We start from the raw sequence: 24,783 nt of genomic DNA, 5'->3' as shown, positions 1-24,783 counted from the left end.
TAATATGTCTTGGATAAGAAATTGTGCGTTCATAGACCGGTTTTATGAAGTTGTCGAGGGCGCGTTTTTACGGAAGTGTGAAAATAATTTGGTCTTGCTGCCTGCCAAAAATGAATTAAAAAGTGAATATTGAGTGAAGTGTTCCCCCGCCACCCCGTTTTATTAAAATCTATTTCAACTTTTTTTAGTGGAGCAGGGTATGTGAACGAGGGGGCATGAAGACAGACTTTTTTGGCGGGGTTGATTTCACGGCCATTTCATGCTACATCACCCTTTAGTGTTGTGTTTGGCGACATCCGAGCATAATGTACATTTGAAACACTGTGGTTTGGGAGAGGGACTATTGATTTAAACGGCTCATCCAAAATCTACAAACACACACCAACAGCACACACATACTGTAGAGTCGCCTGTGTGGAAACACACAAACTACTGTGTGCCCCTTCTTTTCCAGCTTCTTACTAATTACCGTAAAAACAAGTTAATCCACGTCAAACATGTCAACTTCTCCATGTTTTCAGATTGATTTCTGCTTGTTCTGTGCCCTCTTCATTTATTTTTCCCCCAATCTTAAATTTGCATATGAAAGACTGTTGAAATTTGATGTGGGGGGGTCTACAGGAAAGGAAAGGGAAATCCTGCCCCCCGCATAGTCCGACTTACGTGCACACACACACCAAACCTACACACATCCCTGCACCCTCTTCTCCAGTCCTACACACAGGAGGATATACAAAGTGTGTGTCAGCGGGGTGGCCATTCAGAGAGGAGGCCCTACAAAACCGCCACTTAGCCAACTGCTGAGCCGGGACAAAGAGCCAAGGTCAGTGGTCGCTAGGCGGGTTGGGTTGGCCAACGGGTTTCTCATGCTTTTTCCTCTCCTTTTCTCCCTGGAACCCCCCATCCTACCCAACCCCCTCTCTCCTCCATCCTTCTCTCCCCCCTCCTTGCAGGTCTTCTGGGCCCATTGTCTGAATGGCCTCTTCCACTCGGTCATCCTCTTCTGGGTCCCCCTCACAGCCTTCCAGCACGGTAAGCACCTCCTAGAGACTCTAACCCTGACCTCCCAGGGACTCTAACCCTGACCTCCTAGAAACCCTGACCTCCCAGGGACTCTAACCCTGACCTCCTAGAAACCCTAACCTCCCAGGGACTCTAACCCTGACCTCCTAGAAACCCTAGCCTCCCAGAGACTCTAACCCTGACCTCCCAGGGACTCTAACCCTGACCTCCCAGGGACTCTAACCCTGACCTCCCAGGGACTCTAACCCTGACCTTCCAGGGACCCTAACCTCCCAGAGACTCATCTGGCACCTTGCTATTTGTGACTGAGCCTGGATTTCTAGTCTCTACATGCTCTGGGTAGAATGAGGCCAGTTAACACATACCTTATCTTGATTACTTTTATTTTTTTACCCACAACCTCATGAATTATAAACATTGGCATGCTTGGCACGCACGCACACTCAAACATAGACACACACACACACACACACACACTTTCAAGTTCCCTTCTTCAGCTCACACTTCACTATATGGCCAAGTAGCTACAATTCTCAGACTGTGGTAAGGCTCAGGGTTGAGAGAATGGGTATCTTTGAGTCGATGGAGTCTTGGCTGGTGGAGCCAGAGGACCACACAGGCTTGGGCCTGCTCTCCAAATAAAGCGAAGAGTGAAGCCCCTTCAGTCTGACTGACAGGCTGTCAGCAAGGCTTCGAAGCACACATAGGCATGTGACTAGCCGAAAGCAAAAAGGAGCCAGTGTCTTGCTCTCCCTCTTTCTTCTTCTCTTTCTCCCTCTCTCGTTCTTCTTCTCTCCCGCCCTAACACTCTCCCCAAGCACGCCCATGTGTTGAATTTGGAGGATGCTCAGAAGTTAGGGGGTATTGAAGTAAATGTTGCTAGTACAATCAATGAGGCAGTTCTTTTTTTTTTAACTGAACAAAGAGTTGACCCATGCCTTTACCGATATTTGAGTAGCAGTTTGCTTTGATTTGAATACTTTATTTGTCAAAGATTACTGGACTAATTCTTGTTTTTGTTTTCAATAATAACCTGGCTTAACTGGTCACATCAACCATAGTCCAGACTGCTTCCTGATTCCTCCATCAGGTTGCTCCATTAAGCATATGCAATGGACACACACACACACACACACACACACACACACACACAGTCTTGTACAGCTCACCTTGTGGGGACACACAATTCTATCCCATTCAAAGTCCTATTTTCCCTCAACCTAATCCGTACTCTTACCCTAAGCCTAGCTCCTAACCCTTAATGTAATTCTAACACTAATTCTAACCTTAACCCTAAACCCCCTAGAAATAGTATTTGACCTTGTGGGGACTAACTGTCAAATGTTTGTTTATTTACTTTTCTTGTGGGGACTTCTGGTCCCCACAAGAATAGTTAAACATGTCCACACACATCTCACTGCTCTAATGGGCCATTATGTCCAGTGTTACATCTCACTGCTCTAATGGGCCATTATGTCCAGTATTACATCTCACTGCTCAAATGGGCCATTTGTCCAGTGTTACATCTCACTGCTCTAATGGGCCATTATGTCCAGTGTTACATCTCACTGCTCTAATGGGACGTCATGTACAGTGTTGTATCTCTAATGGAGAATGATGCTCGCCTGCACATACAGTACTCACAGGCTGCATCCCAAATGGCATCCAATTCCATTTATAGTGCACTGCTTTTGACCAGGGTCCATATGGCTCTGGTCAAAAGTAGTGTGCTATAGACTGAATAGGGTGCCGTTTGAGATGCCGCCTTATCCTCAGCTCACTGGTCACCGTAGCAGCACCCACCCGTAGCACTCGCTCCAGCAGGTATATTTCACTGGTCATCACCAAAGCCAACTCCTCCTTTGGCCGCCTTTCCTTCCAGTTCTCTGCTGCCAATGACTGGAACCGAATTGCAAAAATCACTGAAGCTGGAGACTCAAATCTCCCTCACAAACTTTAAGAATCAGCTGTCAGAGCAGCTTACCGATCATTGCACCTGTACACAGCCCATCTATAAATAGCCCACCCAACTACCTCATCCCCATATTGTTTTTGTTTTTTTTGCTCCTTTGCACCCCAGTATCTCTACATGCACATCTTTCACTCCAGTGTTAATTCTAAATTGTAATTATTTTGCCATGGCCTATCTATTTACTCCCTTACCTCCCTCTACTACATTTGCACACACTGTATATATATTTTTCTATTGTGTTGACTGTACATTTGTTTATCCCATGTGTAACTCAGTGTTGTTTGTGTCACACTGCTTTGCTTTATCTTGGCCAGTTCAGTTGTAAATGAGAACTTGTTCTCAACTGGCCTACCTGGTTAAATAAAGGTGAAATAAAATAAATGCAGACAGTCTGTCTGCTCTTTGGTAGTTTTCTCCATAGCCGAGATTTCACATTTCTTCTGGTCTAGTGGAACTAGCAAAGAGGGATATGACCATACGTCTAAAAGCTTTTCATGTTCATCCTTTTCACAGATACGGTCTTTGGCAACGGAAAGACCCCGGACTATCTCCTCTTAGGCAACATGGTTTATACAGTAAGTATGTGTCTCAAATGGCACCCTTGTGTGTGTGTGTGTGTGGTGCACTATGAAGGGAATAGGGTGCTATTTGGGACACAGCCTAAGTCTCTTTTGGATGAGCACACAGTCAGTTCAGCCCTCCCCTGGCTGATAACCAGTGTTGTATTTCTGCTTTCTTAGCTTTGAGAATGAAGACATCTTTGTCTGTCTATCCGTAACCTTGTGTTAGCCTCAGTGTCTTGCTGTGAGATTATTTTTCAGTTTGTTTTGAATTTCTTTATTTTTTTGGGGCCGTCTTGAGCGTCATTACTGTGTTTTGATCAAATATGTGTGAGTCACAGTATTTAAAGTTCTAAACTAAGGAATACACATTTAGCTGTCATGTAAAAAATGTGCCTTTTCCTGTCAAACTTCTGACTTTGATTTTGACTTATTCTCAATAGCGAGGAAGATGTTGGTTTAGCATTTAACGTTGATGTTCTGTTTCCTAGTTTGTGGTCATCACCGTGTGCCTTAAAGCTGGCCTGGAGACCTCATCGTGGACTATGGTAGGCTCTCTCCTCTCACTACAATATCTTGTCTTTTCATCGTCATTCTCTTATGGTACCACAAACACTTGTAACAGAGGCAGATTTTCAAAGGTCCATAATAATGCTCCATCCAGCTTTTCCTCTTCCTCCTGCCACTCCTGGCCACCATTCACATGACATAGGCTTTTCAGCAGCGCTACTAGCAGAATAACTTAGTCATTGTATAATTACTCTACAATGTGATGGTTAGTACTCTGTATTTACTGTTGGAACTCTCACTGCCAAAACTCTATGTAAAGACAAAAGGAAGTAACATTCTCTGTCTCCTCCAGTTCAGTCACATTGCCATCTGGGGCAGCATCAGCCTGTGGGTGGTGTTCTTCGGTATCTACTCCTCTCTGTGGCCGCTCATCTCTCTGGCTCCGGACATGTCTGGCGAGGTAAACACTCATCTTACCCTCCACCCTCCTTTAAACCCAGCAAAACATGTCTGATTACCTCTTCATTCCCAGAAAGTTAGTAAGGGCTCCATTGGAAAATTAACAAACGTTGTAGGAATGTTCACCCCCCCAGCAGTGATAAACCCTACTGTATCATGCTGTCATTCATAACTCAACAGAATATACAGTATCTCCTAACATTGCTGTTACTGACTAAGGGTGGTAGTTGTTGAGAAGGATTTCAATGTGTCTATGCCGTAACCCAACTCTGTGTCTCATCGGAGGGCCAGAGGGGATCTAGACTGTCGGGACTGACAGATTCAGGGTTGTGTTGAGGAATGACTTAATTGGGCCCAATTAGCCCACTGTTTGTGTTATGTCACCCTCGCTTGCCCCCTAAGTATCTGCAGGTGACGGTGAAACCTTGTCGCTGTACGGAGGAGCGATTCAACAATTCACACTAAAACCTGAAGTATTTGTGGTGGTGTTGTCAGCAAAGTTATATTATAGCAGGTATTTGTGTCTAAGCATTGTATTTGTAATACATCAAAATTAAACAGAATCAAACAGATATTCAGAACAAGGTAAAGTGTCTTAAATGCATTTTGCGTTATGACACATAAGGCACTCCTCCCTTGGTGCATCCCCGCCCGCCCGCACACACACACACACACTGGTGCTTTCATCCAGTCCCTGCAGTTTTGGAGTAAAGGGAGTGATGGTGCTCTCTGGACAGCTTGGTAACCCTATGCCTAGCTCAGCCACGGGGACCCCAGTACATCATCACACTGGAATTATGTTCCTGACACCCGAGAACATATCAGAGTCCTGCTAAATGACACCAGGCCTCCCAGGCCCCAGTTGTGGCAGAGGAAGAGTGGAGGTCTCTACAGGGTTGTTCCACCTCGAAACCAACCATCTCAGATTGTTCTGATATTGTTTCTGTTAGAAACAGATAATATTACATTCCTGCAACATTATTGTGTTGAAATATAATTAGATCTCTTTGAGCTAATTGATTGCATCCAAATTGGCCATTTTAATTTATAGGATTAATGTAATATTCCATAACTATAGTCCCTAATATTCGATTTGGACCAAACTGTTTTCTAACAATGAGTAGGGACAAGGAATCCAAAGAAATAGTCAAAAGTCAACCACGGTCCGCCCACACCAATCCCACAACGAGTATATATTATCAGTTCTCTGTCTGACAAGGAGTATGGTGCTGCAGCTCGGGTATTGTTTCGTCATCCGTTGTAATGTGAAGTTGGTGACGTTTTCTTCCCCCTGTTCAGATACAGTTGTCATTGAAGTTATGTTTATGTCCCATCCTACGTCCTTACCAGATTCTGACCACTATTACAAAGGTACAGTGGGGCAAAAACAGTATTTAGTCAGCCACCAATTGTGCAAGTTCTCCCACTTAAAAAGATGAGAGGCCTGTAATTTTCATCATAGGTACACTTCAACTATGACAGACAAAATGATTTTAAAAAATCCAGAAAATCACATTGTAGGATTTTTAATGAATTTATTTGCAAATTATGGTGGAAAATAAGTATTTGGTCACCTACAAACAAGCAAGATTTCTGGCTCTCACAGACCTGTAACTTCTTTTTTAGAGGCTCCTCTGTCCTCCACTCGTTACCTGTATTAATGGCACCGGTTTGAACTTGTTATCAGTATTAAAGACACCTGTCCACAACCTCAAACGGTCACACTCCAAACTCCACTATGGCCAAGACCAAAGAGCTGTCAAAGGACACCAGAAACAAAATTGTAGACCTGCACCAGGCTGGGAAGACTGAATCTGCAATAGGTAAGCAGTTTGGTTTGAAGAAATCAACTGTGGGAGTAATTATTAGGACATGGAAGACATACAAGACCACTGATAATCTCCCTCGATTTGGGGTCCACGCAAGATCTCACCCCGTGGGGTCAAAATGATCACAAGAACGGTGAGCAAAAATCCCAGAACCACACGGGGGGGACCTAGTGAATGACCTGCAGAGAGCTGGGACCAAAGTAACAAAACCTACCATCAGCAAGGGCATTGAAGATGAAACATGGCTGGGTCTTTCAGCATGACAATGATCCCAAACACACCGCCCGGGCAACGAAGGAGGGGCTTCGTAAGAAGCATTTCAAGGTCCTGGAGTGGCCTAGCCAGTCTCCAGATCTCAACCCCATAGAAAATCTTTGGAGGGAGTTGAAAGTCCGTGTTGCCCAGCAACAGCCCCATCACTGCTGTAGAGGAGATCTGCATGGAGGAATGGGCCAAAATACCAGCAACAGTGTGTGAAAACCTTGTGAAGACTTACAGAAAACGTTTGACCTCTGTCATTGCCAACAAAGGGTATATAACAAAGTATTGAGAGAAACTTTTGTTTTGACCAAATACTTATTTTCCACCATAATTTGCAAATAAATTCATAAAAAATCCTACAATGTGATTTTCTGGATTTTTTTCTCATTTTGTCTGTCATAGTTGAAGTGTACATGTGATGAAAATTACAGGCCTCTCTCATCTTTTTAAGTGGCAGAACTTGCACAATTGGTGGCTGACCAAATACTTTTTTGCCCCACTGTATATATTGGTTTGCTTGCTGTGTAAGCAGTCCCTGGACAAGTTATGACAGCAACACATGCTTTGGTTTTGTCGGTCACGGTGTCAAATGCTAACTTTTTAGCATTTGTAGAACAAATCCAAAATGATGGTACCTAATACCTATATTAGTATTTTCAAGCCTCATATTCAAATCATCCCAAAGTATCGAAAAAATGATTGTGTAACTCAATTATGTTACTTATACAGTTGAAGTTGTAAGTTTACATACACTTAGGTTGGAGTCATTAAAACTAGTTTTTCAACCACTCCACAAATTTCTTGTTAAAAAACTATAGTTTTGGCAAGTAATTTAGGACATCTACTTTGTGCATGACACAAGTAATTTTCCAACAATTGTTTACAGACAGATTATTTCACTTATAATTCACTGTATCACAATTCCAGTGGGTCAGAAGTTTACATACACTAAGTTGACTGCCTATAAACAGCTTGGAAAATTCCAGAAAATGATGTCCTGGCTTTAGAAGCTTCTGATAGGCTAATTGAAATCATTTGAGTCAATTGGAGGTGTACTTGCGGATGTATTTCAAGGCCTACCTTCAAACTCAGTGCCTCTTTGCTTGACATCACAGGAAATCAAAAGAAATCAGCCAAGACCTCATAATAAAAATTGTAGACCTCCTCAAGTCTGGTTCATCCTTGGGAGCAATTTCCAAATGCCTGAAGATGCTGGAGGAAACGGGTACAAAAGTATCTACAGTAAAATTAGTCCTATATTGACTTAACCTGAAAGACTGCTCAGCAAGGAAGAAGCCACTTTTTGGAGAAATGTCCTCTGGTCTGATAAAATAAAAATAGAACTGTTTGGCCATAATGACCATCGTTATGTTTGGAGGGGAAAGGGGGAGGCTTGCAAGCTGAAGAACACCATCCCAACTGTGAAGCACAGGGGTGGCAGCATCATGTTGTGGGGGTGCTTTGCTGCAGGAGGGACTGGTGCACTTCACAAAATAGATGGCATAAGGGGGAAGAACATTTTGGGATATTTTGAAGCAACATCTCAAGACATCAATCCAGAAAGTTAAACCTTGATCGCTCATGGGTCTTCCAAATGGACAATGACCCCAAGCATTCTTTCAAAGTTGTGGCAAAATGGCTTAAGGACAACAAAGTCAAATTGGAGTGGCCATCACAAAGCCCTGATCTCAATCCCATAGAAAATGTGTGGGCAGAACTGAAAAAGTGTGTGCGAGCAAGGAGGCCTACAAACCTGACTCCGTTACACCAGCTCTGTCAGGAGGAATGGGCTAAAATTCACCCAACTTATTGTGGGAAGCTTGTGGAAGGCTACCCAAAATGTTTGTTAAAAAACAACAACAACAATTTAAAAGCAATGCTACCAAAATACTAATTGAGTGTATGTAAACTTCTGATCCACTGGGAATGTGATGAAAGAAATAAAAGCTGAAAGAAATCATTCTCTCTACTATTATTCTGACATTTCCCATTCTGAAAATGAAGTGGTGATCCTAACTGACCTAAGACAGGGACTTTTTTACTAGGATTAAATGTCAGGAATGGTGAAAAACTGAGTTTAAATGTATTGGGCTAAGGTGTATGTGAACTTCTGACTTCAACTGTAGATGATTTGGATATGAAGAGCGAAAATGCATTGCAATTGGTACTATTGACCTGCTTTGGATTTCTGAAATGACATGGAACGACCCTGCACTAGCACCAAACACCTCTCTTTCGCTGACTCGCTTTCCCTCTGTCACTGTTGCTCTGTCGTTCTCGCTTGATCTCTCACTAACACTTTCTTTCTCTCTGCCTCTTCTCCTCTTTCTTTTCCATGTTCTCTCTTTCCCCCCTCCTTCTATCACCCACCTTCCCCTCTGTCTCTGTGTCGGTTTGTAATGCCTGAGGGTCATGATGATATAGACACCACTTCTTGTTCTACAGTTTCTGACTCCACAATTCACCTCATTCAAGAAAGACGTTGAGCAATGGCTGACTTAATGCGATAGCATTTGTCAGTGTCAGTGAGTTTGAGCTTTACTTGGACGATTGACAAGACAGGTGCCTTGGACCATCCCTTAAACATCTTGAAACAGACATCTTAAGTTTGACAAGATGCTTGGTTGGCCCAGGCCCAAACCACACATGAATTTTAGCCTTGAGTTGACGTGGATGAAAAAGGAAGATTCAAATCTGCTATTTTCCGAGGAGTGACATGAGCTGCTATAGTAAGGGGCTTAGGCACACCATACGAGATAACACGGCAAATGCCATCACCCTGGCCCGTCTCCTGGCGATTTCCTGTCGCTATCAACAACACAGCTGTAAGGATGTTAGAGCATAGATAACTCTGTGCCTTTCCGACACCTGCCATTTCCTTTGCTTTTGCCAGCGTCTGCAGGGAACAGTACTTATTCTCACACTCACTTGACCGCTTGTCATCGACACTTTGGATTCACCCCTCAACAGGTGCGCATCACATTCCTCCCGCAGTTTGTGCCAAGCGATAAGCAACACGTTCTCCTCAGTGTTTTGCTCAGAAGGGAGAGGTTCATATTTTGGTATACTACAGACGTACAGCAGAGAGACAGACGTTTTCAATACGAAGGAAATATGAACATTTAAGAGAATAGAATTAAAGGTTATCTTTACAATTTGTATGTCTTTTGTGTCCTGAGAACCTTCACCGAAAGTTAACTTTTCTGAAATTGAACCCTCCAGAAATGTCAGATTAACAAATCCTTTTCTAGTTACTTTGATCAGTTGTAGTCATTAAATGTTAACAGTACATGGAAGGGCTACATATCAGTTCATGTAAAATAATAAAAATAAGAAATCCAGGACACCGATAATGAAAGGTGACTTCACCGTCTCCTTAGGCTCTGGTCAAAAGTAGTGCACTATGTATGGAATATGGTGACATTCACTCACACGTTTGTTTGAATGGAATTATTTATATTGAAGTACAACTATAGAGCCTCCAGTGCAGGCAGCTCATCAGGACTCACTTGCTTTGAAGAACAATAATGCCCCTACAGAATGGCACAGAGGCCAGCTGCACCTCACTAGATAACCCATCCTCTCTCCACTCAGCCATGACCAGTCTAGGACAATAGAGATGGTGCGTGCATGTTTTGACGGTGTGGGTGTCGCTGTGCGGGTGTCTGCGTGCATGCTTGTGTGTGTGTACACGTGGACGATCACCAGTGATCCTGCGATTGAAGTAGCAGGGCCACAGATGACAGATCTCCCAATTTCTCCAAAATCACCAGGGACCCCTAAAAACTCTGCAGGACGACTGAAACGAGGCTCCCAGCCCACTGTGGTTTTATAGAATCCACAAGGTTCCTCACTATTAAACCTGTGACAGCTATGATGGAATTAAAGGCACTTCAGCATTTCTATTGACTTTGTCCCCTCCACTGGTTTCCCTCTGTGTCTGTGTTTTAGGAATACTTAAGGCCTTTAAGAACTGCTCCTGTGTCGTATGGTAGCCCCCTCTGTGCTGTCGTTGAAAACCCAATGATTTATGGAAGACTTGAGCGGCTGTGGAAGCCACGGGATAGTCCATGGTGTGAGACTTGCTGTGTGTGTGTTATGTGTGTCAGTATATGTAGTTGAATGGCCATGGATATGGGCGTACTTGTCATTATCCGTGAGCTAATACATTTCAAACTGACACAGTCTGTCGGCTAATCTATCTCACTTTAATAATTCTTGAGTCACATTGTAAATCACTATCGGACAGTTGTGCCTAGATGACTTCTGTTGAGCTATTACTGTTTTTGTTAGCGTTCTGTCCTATGTTTTTCTCCGGGATATCTCAGGGCTATTGAGAGGCGACACGCAGAGAGTAAACAGATGGACCCAATTGAGCAGGCCCAGTTTAAGTTTTCCATAGTAAAAGCTTACTGGGGTGGGGGTGTTAGGGATTTGCTTTTGCGTTGCAATGATGACATGCAGGGAATTTGTGGGCCGCGTCCGAACAAGGCCCCTCACATACTCTTGCTCTCTTTCTCCTTCGCTCTCTTTCTCCTTCGCTCTCTTTCTCCTTCGCTCTCTTTCTCCTTCGCTCTCTTTCTCCTTCGCTCTCTCTCTCTCTCCTTCGCTCTCTTTCTCCTTCGCTCTCTCTCTCTCTCCTTCGCTCTCTCTCTTTCTCCTTCGCTCTCTCTCTCTCTCCTTCGATCTCTCTTTCTCCTTCGATCTCTCTTTCTCCTTCGATCTCTCTTTCTCCTTCGATCTCTCTTTCTCCTTCGATCTCTCTTTCTCCTTCGATCTCTCTTTCTCCTTCGATCTCTCTTTCTCCTTCGATCTCTTTCTCCTTCGATCTCTTTCTCCTTCGATCTCTTTCTCCTTCGATCTCTCTTTCTCCTTCGATCTCTCTTTCTCCTTCGATCTCTCTTTCTCCTTCGATCTCTCTCTCTTTCTCCTTCGATCTCTCTCTCTTTCTCCTTCGATCTCTCTCTCTTTCTCCTTCGATCTCTCTCTCTTTCTCCTTCGATCTCTCTCTCTCTCCTTCGATCTCTCTCTCTCTCTCTCTCTCCTTCGATCTCTCTCTCTCTCTCTCTCTCTCTCTCTCTCTCTCTCTCTCTCTCTCGCTCTCTCTCTCTCCTTCGATCTCTCTCTTTCGATCTCTCCTTCGATCTCTCTCTCTCTCTCTCCTTCGATCTCTCTCTCTCTCTCCTTCGATCTCTCTCTCTCTCTCCTTCGATCTCTCTCTCTCTCTCCTTCGATCTCTCTCTCTCTCTCTCCTTCGATCTCTCTCTCTCTCTCACCTTCGATCTCTCTCTCTCTCTCACCTTCGATCTCTCTCTCTCTCCTTCGATCTCTCTCTCTCTCTCTCCTTCGATCTCTCTCTCTCTCCTTCGATCTCTCTCTCTCTCCTTCGATCTCTCTCTCTCTCTCGCTCTCTCTCTCTCTCTCTCTCTCTCTCTCGCTCTCTCTCTCTCTCTCTCTCTCCTTCAATCTCTCTCTCTCTCTCCTTCAATCTCTCTCTCTCTCTCTCTCTCTCTCTCTCCTTCTCTCTCTCTCTCTCTCTCCTTCTCTCTCTCTCTCTCTCTCCTTCTCTCTCTCTCTCTCTCCTTCTCTCTCTCTCTCTCTCTCTCCTTCTCTCTCTCTCTCTCTCTCTCCTTCGCTCTCTCTCTCTCTCTCCTTCGCTCTCTTGCTCTCTCTCCTTCGCTCTCTCGCTCTCTCTCCTTCGCTCTCTCGCTCTCTCTCCTTCGCTCTCTCGCTCTCTCTCCTTCGCTCTCTCGCTCTCTCCTTCGCTCTCTCTCCTTCGCTCTCTCCTTCGCTCTCTCTCTCTCCTTCGCTCTCTCTCTCTCTCTCCTTCGCGCTCTCTCTCTCTCTCTCCTTCGCGCTCTCTCTCTCTCTCCTTCTCTCTCTCTCTCTCTCTCTCTCTCTCTCTCTCTCTCTCTCTCTCTCTCTCTCTCTCTCTCTCTCTCTCTCTCTCTCTCTCTCTCTCTCTCCTTCAATCTCTCTCTCTCTCTCCTTCAATCTCTCTCTCTCTCTCCTTCAATCTCTCTCTCTCTCTCGCTCTCTCTCTCGCTCTCTCTCTCTCTCTCCTTCAATCTCTCTCTCTCTCTCTCCTTCAATCTCTCTCTCTCTCTCTCTCTCTCTCTCTCTCTCTCTCCTTTGCTCTCTCTCTCTCTCTCTCCTTTGCTCTCTCTCTCTCTCTCTCCTTTGTTTGCTCTCTCTCTCTCCTTTGCTTGCTCTCTCTCTCTCTCTCTCTCTCTCTCTCCTTCTCTCTCTCTCTCTCTCCTTCTCTCTCTCTCTCTCTCTCCTTCTCTCTCTCTCTCTCCTTCTCTCTCTCTCTCTCTCTCTCCTTCGCTCTCTCGCTCTCTCTCCTTCGCTCTCTCGCTCTCTCTCCTTCGCTCTCTCGCTCTCTCTCCTTCGCTCTCTCGCTCTCTCGCTCTCTCCTTCGCTATCTCTCCTTCGCTCTCTCCTTCGCTCTCTCTCTCTCCTTCGCTCTCTCTCTCTCTCTCTCCTTCGCGCTCTCTCTCTCTCTCTCCTTCGCGCTCTCTCTCTCTCTCTCCTTCGCGCTCTCTCTCTCTCTCTCCTTCGCTCTCTCTCTCTCTCTCTCTCTCTCTCTCTCTCTCTCTCTCTCTCTCTCTCTCTCTCTCTCTCTCTCTCTCTCTCTCTCTCTCTCTCTCTCTCTCTCTCCTTCAATCTCTCTCTCTCTCTCTCTCTCTCTCTCTCTCTCCTTCAATCTCTCTCTCTCTCTCTCTCTCTCTCTCCTTCAATCTCTCTCTCTCTCTCTCTCTCTCTCTCTCTCTCTCTCCTTCAATCTCTCTCTCTCTCTCTCCTTCAATCTCTCTCTCTTTCAATCTCTCTCTCTCTCTCTCTCTCTCCTTCTCTCTCTCCTTCAATCTCTCTCTCTCTCTCTCTCTCTCTCTCTCTCTCTCTCTCTCTCTCTCTCTCTCTCTCTCTCTCTCTCTCTCTCTCTCTCTCTCTCTCTCTCTCTCTCTCTCTCTCTCCTTCGCTCTCTCTCTCTCCTTCGCTCTCTCTCTCTCCTTCGCTCTCTCTCTCTCTCTCTCGCTCTCTCTCTCTCTCGCTCTCTCTCTCTCTCTCTCTCGCTCTCTCTCCTTCGCTCTCTCTCTCTCTCTCTCTCGCTCTCTCTCCTTCGCTCTCTCTCTCTCCTTCGCTCTCTCTCTCCTTCGCTCTCTCTCTCTCTCCCCTTCGCTCTCTCTCTCTCCCCTTCGCTCTCTCTCTCTCTCCTTCGCTCTCTCTCTCTCCTTTGCTCTCTCTCTCCTTCGCTCTCTCTCTCTCTCTCTCTCTCCTTTGCTCTCTCTCTCTCTCTCTCTCTCTCTCCTTCGCTCTCTCTCTCTCTCTCTCCTTCGCTCTCTCTCTCTCTCCTTCGCTCTCTCTCTCTCTCCTTCGCTCTCGCTCGCTCTCTCTCTCCTTCGCTCTCGCTCGCTCTCTCTCTCCTTCGCTCTCTCTCCTTCGCTCTCTCTCCTTCGCTCTCTCTCCTTCGCTCTCTCTCCTTCGCTCTCTCTCCTTCGCTCTCTCTCCTTCGCTCTCTCTCCTTCGCTCTCTCTCCTTCGCTCTCTCTCCTTCGCTCTCTCTCTCTCTCTCCTTCGCTCTCTCTCGCTCTCCTTCGCTCTCTCTCGCTCTCCTTCGCTCTCTCTCCTTCGCTCTCTCTCCTTCGCTCTCTCTCCTTCGCTCTCTCTCCTTCGCTCTCTCTCTCTCTCTCTCTCTCTCCTTCTCTCTCTCTCTCTCTCTCTCCTCCTTCTCTCTCTCTCTCTCTCTCCTTCGCTCTCTCTCTCTCTCTCTCCTTCGCTCTCTCTCTCTCTCTCTCCTTCGCTCTCTCTCTCTCTCCTTCGCGCTCTCTCTCTCCTTCGCTCTCTCTCTCTCCTTCGCTCTCTCTCTCTCTCCTTCGCTCTCTCTCTCTCTCCTTCGCTCTCTCTCGCTCTCCTTCGCTCTCTCTCGCTCCCCTTCGCTCTCTCTCTCTCCTTCACTCTCTCTCTCTCCTTCACGCTCTCTCTCTCCTTCGCGCTCCCTCTCTCCTTCGCTCTCTCTCTCTCTCTCTCCTTCGCTCTCTCTCTCTCTCTCCTTCGCTCTCTCTCTCTCTCTCCTTCGCTCTCTCTCTCTCTCTCCTTCGCTCTCTCTCTCTCTCTCTCCTTCGCTCTCTCTCTCTCTCTCTTTCGCTCTCTCTCTCTCTTTCGCTCTCTCTCTCTCCTTCGCGCTCTCTCTCTCTCTCCTTCGCCCTCTCTCTCTCTCTCCTTCGCCCTCTCTCTCTTTCTCTCCTTCGCTCTCTCTCTCTCTCTCCTTCGCTCTCTCTCTCTCTCTCCTTCGCTCTCTCTCTCTCTCTCTCCTTCGCTCTCTCTCTCTCTCTCTCCTTCGCTCTCTCTCTCTCTCCTTCGCTCTCTCTCTCTCTCCTTCGCTCGCTCTCTCTCTCCTTCGCTCGCTCTCTCTCTCTCTTTCGCTCTCTCTCTCTCCTTCGCTCTCTCTCTCTCCTTCGCGCTCTCTCTCTCTCTCCTTCGCCCTCTCTCTCTCTCTCTCCTTCGCTCGCTCTCTCTCTCTCCTTCGCTCTCTCTCTCTCCTTCGCGCTCTCTCTCTCTCTCCTTCGCCCTCTCTCTCTCTCTCCTTCGCCCTCTCTCTCTCTCTCTCCTTCGCTCTCTCTCGCTCTCTCTCTCTCTCTCTCCCCTTCGCTCTCTCTCTCTCCCCTTCGCTCTCTCTCTCTCCTTCGCTCGCTCACCATCCTCAGGGACTAGGCTTTTTCATTCTGCGACTGTGTTCACAGCCTATCCGACCACTCGATAACCTTAAGGATTTGGTTTCGGGTGGTAGCATGGAGCTAGCTGGTCATGGGACTTTTTGGGGGCTTTTTTTGGCCAAACGTATAGATCCAGCTTCAGTTTGTAGCATAGAAATCTGCACCCTCAAATCACCCAATAGCCATTTCCCTAGATCCTTAGCTCCATAGCAGAACAGTCTACCCCTCTGTTCCAACATTCACCCCAGTCGTATGGTCCGGTAGAGCCAGCTGAATTTAGCCAAACGGACATGGATGGAGGTAGACCAAATCATTCACTGGGACTGGATTTGACTTTTTTTTTACTTGTCCTTTCATCGGGCCCAATAAAAAAAAAATGCTGTACAAAGAGACTCTGCGCCCAGGCTGCTAGTGTCCAAATATGAATCCAGAGGCTTTGGCTATGGCAGCACCAGGGCCATGCAGAGAAAAGGGGAGAGACTCAAATCTGACAGCCTTTCAGATATGACAGAACGAGACATGGTAAGAGTGAGGTGTGTGTGTGTTTGTATGCTTCTGTGTGTGTGTGCGTATGCGGTGGGCGTGTGTGGAAAGTTGGCTTTTCTCAATCTATGCTTTCTAAAGCCAAAGGCCTTGGAACGGGGTGAATAGTAAAGGCCTTGATTGTCCTTCCTTCATATTTACCATCACAATGGCAGGCATTAACATTCTTGGGGCCTTACTATCACTGTGGCCTGCCTGGCATGATCAGCCAACTGCTGCTGCGCTGAGACCCCCTGATCAATGCATCCAAGCATAGTAATCAGACGCCGCAGCACTGAGCCGATTGGATCAGTCCTGTCCCTTGACAGTCACATAAAGGATGGTTTGAAAAATCAGTTTTCTTAAACTGAGACTCAAAGTTTTAAGATTGTGAAAAATGACAAACGACTGTTGGCGTGTCCATATCGTATTCAGAGTGAAACCACTGCTTCATTTTGTAGATCTAAATATATTTAGAATGTGTATCTCAAACAAATAGCCTTCAACAGCTCTGCAACAGCAAGAAAAGCTTGCTGGTCTGCTCCAGACCAGATCTTGCTGGTCTGCTCCAGACCAGATCTTGCTGGTCTGCTCCAGACCAGATCTTGCTGGTCTGCTCCAGACCAGATCTTGCTGGTCTGCTCCAGACCAGATCTTGCTGGTCTGCTCCAGACCAGATCTAAGGATTTAAGTGACACAGTGAATGTTTTTTCACCTATGGCTATGAACTAACTTGGCTGTGTGTGTGTCTATTTTTGTGAGTGTGTCTGTCTCTCCAGTGGCTGTGAGGGGGTTGACAGCCTGTCAAAACACTCTGCCCTGTAGCTGCGGACACCACTGTCTGCCCACCCAGACGAGTTTATTTGTTTGTCCTAAAATACATCCACCTGCACCCCAGCTCCATCTCTAGCATCTACCAAAATGGCTGGCTCTGCCAGTATTTAATGTGTCTGTCTTCAAATCCTCAACAGATAAATATTTATTAAGATTTAGTTGAGCATTGAATTTACAGATTAGAGAAGTAGTCAGACATTCAATGCAGTTTAAATGTTTGTTATGATTTGTTGTTTTGGATATATTGTTTGTGCTTTGTATTATTTATGATGATATTTTGGAACAGTATTTGTAAGAAGTTGGAGTTTAAATTAGGAGCTGGTTTATTTTCCATGCTCGTTGACTTCAATTTATTGTATTTAATGTGCTGAGACACTGTCCGCGGTTTATTTTTTTTATTTTTCTAGACACTTTAAATGCGGCTATTAAAATGTGTGAAACATTGGATGAAAACAAAAATAATTAAAGTTGGCGTTACGATAAAGAAAAGTCTATGTTTCTACCCGGGACTGCCTAACTTCAAACTTGACGTGAATATGTCCTGTGCGCTAATGTAATTTTCCCTCTACTTGTATTTTGGCCACTGCTGGCCAAAATAGAAAAGCTCCATTCATTCCAATATCATTTCAAACATTCAGAAAAAGCCATTTTGATTTCCACTCATTTGGGATTTCCTCTTTCCCCAATGTTTTGTCAGACATCATAGTCTGTTTGCCTGATAATGGAGAGCAGATTAGCTCATTTAGGAACACCTGAACCCTTTGATAACTTTGACATTGATCCGTGTGTGTGTGTTTCCTAAGGCGCCATCCCAGGGTCCGGCCTGTTCCTAATTACAGGAAGACCCTTGTCTGGGGGCCCCTGCGGTTTGAACAACTGGCACAAGCATGTACTGCCCAAATTGCTGATGCGAGGAGGCGTGTGTTTTGCTTTTTGACATGTAATGACCGATAGTTTCACAGCAGCCAGGCCAAAGCAAACACAGCCCTGCGCAGACGGCTGTATGTGACGGGCCGAGCCAAGAGGATTCCTCTCTGACTCCGCCCCGCCAGACCAAATGGAACATACACAGCTGTAGTTGCCCACCATCTTCGAATAGGTCAATGGAAAGACTACCTTTTAGAACTGAACTCAGTGGACTTTCATGTGTTGCTGCTATCCCCTTCTAATGTTTCTCTTTCCTTGTACTGAGGATCGAGTGAACGCCCTTCAGGCATCATCAGGGCAACAGGTTGCTAGTGGAGATGGGTTTCGGGGTTCGAGTTGAGAATCCCCTTCACCCTTCTTCCCATTGATACCTCACCAGTGGCCTGTCTGCTGAAGAGGCATCCCGCTCCGCTGCACCGTCATTCCCCACCTGCTCTTGAGGCCAGTCACTGTAGCTAACAGTTGCCACCAGGATGGGAAATTAATGGGTTAGGGCAAAAATGCCATTGAAAATGTAATGACAAGTATGAAGAAGTGTTTCCTACTGTGTTTCCTCCACTCTGGCTGAAAGTTTCCTTTTGGCACAGATCTAGGATTAGCTACATGCTAACCTTAATCATTTGAGGGTTGAATGCAAAATTGACCTTAGATCAGCTACACCCTACCCCACCCCCCGCTCCACTTTGTCCACAGGTATGTTGTCCAATACCTCTTCCTTGTCAGAAATTGAGCTTTACCCAAGGTTTCTCTACTGATAGGGAATAATTGGAATAAGGGGTTTGGACATGGTTCCCATTGGTCTATTTGGAGAGTGAAATAACACCACAGTAACTGCCTACTCTAGTAAAGAACACCATAGTAACTGCCTACCCTGGTAAAGAACACCACAGTAACTGCCTACCCTGGTAAAGAACACCACAGTAACTGCCTACCCTGGTAAAGAACACCAAAGTAACTGCCTACCCTGGTAAAGAACACCACAGTAACTGCCTACCCTGGTAAAGAACACCACAGTAACTGCCTACCCTGGTAAAGAACACCACAGTAACTGCCTACCCTGGTAAAGAACACCACAGTAACTGCCTACCCTGGTAAAGAACACCACAGTAACTGCCTACCCTGGTAAAGAACACCACAGTAACTGCCTACCCTGGTAAAGAACACCACAGTAACTGCCTACCCTGGTAAAGAACACCACAGTAACTGCCTACCCTGGTAAAGAACACCACAGTAACTAACTAGCCTGGTAAAGAGCACCACAGTACTACTTCCTTAGCCCCAGGCTTCTCAAGATCATAGTTAAAAACCCAAACAGCAACGTGTCATTTAGTCACAGTGGATTACCATGTATTGTCAAACTGAGTTGATCCATGTAATTATTTTGCCTATTCATTTGTTTATTGTGGGTAATTTGGTTGTTATAAAAGATGTAACAAGACTGCCTAAAGCAATCTGAGCCTTTTACTGCTGCACCTACTGAGCCCTGTTTTGTTTGCATTGACCTAAGGAATGTGTTCCTTTTTTTCTGTCTGTGCGTGTGTCTCAGGCGGACATGATGTTCAGTTCGGGAGTCTTCTGGATGGGCCTGATATTCATCCCTGTCACCTCCCTGGTCTTTGACGTGGCCTACAAAGTGTGAGTTCTTCCCCCCCCCCCACACTCATCACCACCACCCCATCCACATGTCCTGCTCACGGGAAATTCCTTAGATCACATGTACAATTACATATAGAAGTCATTTATAGGATCCATGTGGTGCCGGGGTTGGAACCGTTTCAGTGAACAGAACCGAAAAGCGTAAAATATTTTTTTCCGAGAAACAATCAGAACCGCAAAAGAAAGAGATTAATATTGTTCTGGAACAGAACTGTTATTTTTTAAACATGGGAACCGGTTAATAACTTTATTTTACACTCTAGGCATTTTTTTCCAGTCCCACAAGATACACAACAAAGCACCTATGCAAAGCCCTCACACTGTCACTCAGAAACGTATTCTAGTGTCAACTGAAAATTCTTTGCTTAAAAATAAATAAATCAGGAAATGGGAAATATACTAAATAAATACTAAACCGGTCTCAGACATGCAGGTGTAACATTTATAGTTACCGGTATATCATGTATTTTTTTGCAGATTCTGCTCTAGGAGAAATGTCTTGAGAAACTATTTAGACCACCAATAAATAACATGCAGTGTAACATTTTATAGTTATTTGATTCATAGCAAGAGATGTATTCTAATACTGTCCGATTCAGAGTTTAAATAAGTGTGGACCATTCAGAATGAAATTATTAATTGAGGTCATTGGGAGACTTTGATTCAGAGTTGAGATACCTAAACTGTCTCATAGTTCTGGGAAATCCAGAGGAATCACATTTACAGCAGATTGAAGCAGCAACTAAAAGCTAATTGTGGTATAATTTACCAGACATCTACTTTGCCTCTGATATGCAGAATTGATTCAGATTGCATGTACATTTTTGAGAAGCCTCTTGGACTGATTTGGGATCGTCTGTTACATAGAGATACAATATAATCCTACTGTATAATAATATAAGGAATAGTGTTGTATTTAACGCTGTGGTTGTGAATGCCTGTTGGTGACGTCTGCTCCTTTTGAGCCAGTGTGAAGAAGGTGTGCTTTAAAACCCTGGTGGATGAGGTGCAGGAGCTGGAAGCCTTGTCCAAGGACCCAGGAGCCCTGGTGCACGGGAAGAGGTACTGGACCGTCTCTCACCCTTTTCTCACCTTCCTCCTTTTCCAAGAGGACATCCCAAATGGCACCCTATTCCCTATAAAGTGCACTATTTTTGACCAGGTCCCACCATATAGGGAATAGGGTTATATTTGGGGCGCAGACTTGAAAATGCTTTGTTTGTAGGTTAGCTTTTATCCTTCACAGTACCCTTATAAACTCAGCAAAAAAAAGAAATGTCCTCTCACTGTCAACTGCGTTTATTTTCAGCAAACTTAACGTGTAAATATTTGTATGAACATAACAAGATTCAACAACTGAGACATAAACTGAACAAGTTCCACAGACATGTGGACAACAGAAATTGAATAATGTATCCCTGAACAAAGGGGGGGTCAAAATCAAAAGTAACAATCTGTATCTGGTGTGACCCCCAGCTGCATTAAGTACTGCAGTGCAGCTCTTCCTCATGGACTTCACCAGATTTGCCAGTTCTTGCTATGAGATGTCACCCCAATCTTCCACCAAGGCACCTGCAAGTTCCCGGACATTTCTGGGTGGAATGGCCCTAGCCCTCACCCTCCAATCCAACAGGTCCCAGACGTGCTCAATGGGATTGAGATCCGGGCTCTTCGCTGGCCATGGCAGAACACTGACATTCCTGTCAGCAGGAAATCACGCACAGAACGAGCAGTATGGCTGGTGGCATTGTCAGGATGAGCCTGCAGGAAGGGTACCACATGACGGAGGAAGATGTCTTCCATGTAACGCACAGCATTGAGATTGCCTGCAATGACAACAAGCTCAGTCCGATGATGCTGTGACACACCACCCCAGACCATGACGGACCCTCCACCTCCAAATCCCGCTCCAGAGTACAGGCCTCATTGTAATGCTCATTCCTTCAACGATAAACGCGAATCCGACAATCACCCCGATGAGACAAATCCGCGACTCTTCAGTAAAGAGCACTTTTTGCCTGTTCTGTCTGGTCCAGCGACGGTGGGTTTGTGCTCATAGGCGACGTTGTTGACGGTGATGTCTGGTGAGGACCTGCCTTACCAACAGGCCTACAAGCCCTCAGTCCAGCCTCCCTCAGCCTATTACGGGGCAGTCTGAGCACTGATGGAGGGATTGTGCATTCCTGGTGTAACTCTGACAGTTGTTGTTGCCATCCTGTACCAGTCTCGCAGCTGTGATGTTTCGGTTGTACCGATCCTGTGCAGGGGTTGTTACACGTGGTTTGCCACTGCGAGGACAATCAGCTGCCCATCCTGTCTCCCTGTAGTGCTGTCTTAAGCGTCTCACAGTACTGACATTGCAATTTATTGCCCTGGCCAGATCTGCAGTCCTCATGCATCCTTGCAGCATGCCTAAGGCACATACGCTCAGATGAGCAGGGACCCTAGACATCTTTCTTTGGGTGTTTTTCAGAGTCAGTAGAAAGGCCTCTTTAGTGTCCTATGTTTTCATAACTGTGACCTTAATTGCCTACCGTCTGTAAGTTGTTAGTGTCTTAACGACCGTTCCACAGGTGCATGTTCATTAATTGTTTATGGTTCATTGAACAAGCATGGGAAACAGTGTTTAAACCCTGTGGGTTATTTGATCTGTGAAGTTATTTGGATAATTCGTAAAATCATTCGTAAAAATCCAAATAATCTTTGAAAGACAGGGTCCTGAAAAAGGGCTGTTTCTTTTTTTGCTGAGATTACAACCAGAACATCTCTAACTTTTCTCCATCTCATGAATTCACAAATACTCTTTATATTACTGCATACACCGCATGTACAACACTTGACTTAGTCTATAACTTCTAAAAGTTTAAATGTGTATTCACCCCCTGAGGATTCAGTAATATTTATCTTGGCTTCCCTGTTTTTAGTACGTATGGTGTAATCACGGTCTGCCTACTGTATACTATACGGTTCACTCTTACCTCTACTCTTTGAACTCTGCTCCAGGCCATCCATCCAGGCTGTTATACATGCTTGGAACATGACTCTCTCCCTCTGAAACTGTGTGAAGAGAGACTGTAGTGTACTATGGAGCCTCCAGCTAATTAGAGACTTGCATCTTGAGCTAAACTCCCAGAGATGATTTGCGTTGCAAATGGCACTGTATAGTGCACTACATTTGGCCAGGGCCCATAGGGAAATGGGTGCCATTTGGGGCACAGCGATCAGTTAGCCGGGTCCCATCGATAGCCTGTGGAGTGCATTAGCATGGATCAGACCAGTGTGAAATCTCCTGCCAGCTGAAAGTGAACCCCCCTATCTGGCCACAGGCCCAGGCCCAGCAGGCTAGGAACCTGGCCCTGGACCGGACGCATGTAGATGCACTCACTCAGTTCCTTTCTCACACTCACACAATTATATACACACACACCACACATGCGCACTCTCTCTCACACACACAGAATCCACCCCTTCTTCCTCTCCCCCATGCCTGGTCTCTACTCAGCAGGAAGTGCAGTTGGCTGGTCTCCTCTGTCCTGTGGAGGACTGTACTGTGAGAGCGAGAGGGCTTGATGTATGAGTGGTTAAATCTGGCTGAAGGGCTCACCGTGGCACTCACTGTCTCTCTGTCTCTGTCTTTGCAGCCTGACGGAGAGGGCACAGCTCCTGAAGAACGTCTTCAAGAAGAGCACTGTCAGTATGTACCGATCGGACTCCATGCAGCAGAATCTGCTACGTAAGTCACACACACAATATTAAAACATGCACACACCTCACACCCTGACCTGAAGGAAAGCCCTCATGCAGTTTTTCTCAGAGAAAGAGACCCATTTTCTCTCTGTAGCAGCACTGGTCCAACACACCAAGACAGGCTTAGTTCCTATGTGGATACATTGCTCCATGCTATGGGGATTCTATATATATACTGTAGCTTCAAAGGGGACTCCGCTTGCGTCTTAAACGACACCCTATGGGCCCTGGTAAAAGTAGTGTACAGCACAGGGAATAGGGTGCCATTTGGGAATAGGGTGCCTCAGCGTTGCAGAAGTGCTAATACTCTGCTGATCCCACCGCTCTTTACAATTTGATATCCATGTTCCACATTAGCCAGCATGACATCCACATACATGATCCTGTCGTTAACCTCATTAAGTAACACAAAACATCCCACTGTTCCCCCGTTGGTCTCTCCACCTGCTAATACAACCCCCCCACCACTATATTTGCATCCCAAATGGTACCCTTTCCCCTTTACAGTGCACTACTTTTGACCAGGGCCCATAGGGCTCTCGTCAAATGTAGTGCACTTTATAGAGAATAAGGGGCTTTTTATGGCGCACCCTAATGGACAGTCACGTCCCATCTAATACAAATCTCATAGTAGTCTAGATAGAAGCTATAAGACAACACAGATGGGTTTTATTTTGGATTGTAAACTGGGTGGTTCGAGCCCTGAATGCTGATTGGCTGACAACCGTGGTATATCAGACCGATTAACACGTGTATGACAAAGCATTTATTTTTACTGCAGTTATTACGTTGGTAACCAGTTTATAATAGCAATAATACACCTTGGGGGTTTATGATATATGGCCAATATACCACGGCTAAGGGCTGTGTCCAGGCACTCCGCGTTGTGTCATGGTTAAGAACTGCCCTTAGCCGAGGATAAGAACTGCCCTTAGCCGTGGTATATTGTCAATATACCACACCCCCTCGGGCCTTATTGCTTAAATATACCACGGCTAAGGGCTGTTCTTAGCCACGACACAAAGCGGATTTCCTGGACACAGCCCTAGCCGTGGTATATTGGCCATATACCACAACCCCTCGGACCTTATTGGTTAATTGGATTTATTTCTGTTTGTTTCGCTGATCTTTTTGTATGTTTTCTGTTTGTCTCGTAGGTGGGGAAGGGATTGTTCTTGTGTGACCCCTGTTTGTCTCGTAGGTGGGGAAGGGATTGTTCTTGTGTGACCCCTGTTTGTCTCGTAGGTGGGGAAGGGATTGTTCTTGTGTGACCCCTGTTTGTCTCGTAGGTGGGGAAGGGATTGTTCTTGTGTGACCCCTGTTTGTCTCGTAGGTGGGGAAGGGATTGTTCTTGTGTGACCCCTGTTTGTCTCGTAGGTGGGGAAGGGATTGTTCTTGTGTGACCCCTGTTTGTCTCGTAGGTGGGGAAGGGATTGTTCTTGTGTGACCCCTGTTTGTCTCGTAGGTGGGGAAGGGATTGTTCTTGTGTGACCCCTGTTTGTCTCGTAGGTGGGGAAGGGATCGTTCTTGTGTGACCCCTGTTTGTCTCGTAGGTGGGGAAGGGATCGTTCTTGTGTGACCCCTGTTTGTCTCGTAGGTGGGGAAGGGATCGTTCTTGTGTGACCCCTGTTTGTCTCGTAGGTGGGGAAGGGATCGTTCTTGTGTGACCCCTGTTTGTCTCGTAGGTGGGGAAGGGATCGTTCTTGTGTGACCCCTGTTTGTCTCGTAGGTGGGGAAGGGATTGTTCTTGTGTGACCCCTGTTTCTCGTA

General features: G+C 45.8%; 1 protein-coding gene across 4 annotated transcripts in view; it reads left to right on the top strand.

Moving 5' to 3' along the window:
- Positions 1-24,783, top strand: part of LOC139366421 (ATPase phospholipid transporting 8A1) — a 195,705-nt gene that overhangs the window by 165,735 nt on the left and 5,187 nt on the right. For all 4 annotated transcript variants that reach the window (XM_071103888.1, XM_071103891.1, XM_071103892.1 and 1 more), the window contains 7 exons: positions 954-1,032; positions 3,509-3,570; positions 4,047-4,103; positions 4,418-4,525; positions 19,157-19,245; positions 20,236-20,328; positions 22,908-22,999. In XM_071103888.1, the coding sequence (XP_070959989.1) occupies positions 954-1,032; positions 3,509-3,570; positions 4,047-4,103; positions 4,418-4,525; positions 19,157-19,245; positions 20,236-20,328; positions 22,908-22,999 (580 nt within the window). The remainder of the gene's footprint in view (positions 1-953; positions 1,033-3,508; positions 3,571-4,046; positions 4,104-4,417; positions 4,526-19,156; positions 19,246-20,235; positions 20,329-22,907; positions 23,000-24,783) is intronic.

Source organism: Oncorhynchus clarkii, chromosome 14 (assembly GCF_045791955.1).
Source record: "Oncorhynchus clarkii lewisi isolate Uvic-CL-2024 chromosome 14, UVic_Ocla_1.0, whole genome shotgun sequence".
NCBI classification, from domain to species: domain Eukaryota; kingdom Metazoa; phylum Chordata; class Actinopteri; order Salmoniformes; family Salmonidae; genus Oncorhynchus; species Oncorhynchus clarkii.
This window is presented reverse-complemented; position numbering and strand designations above follow the sequence as displayed.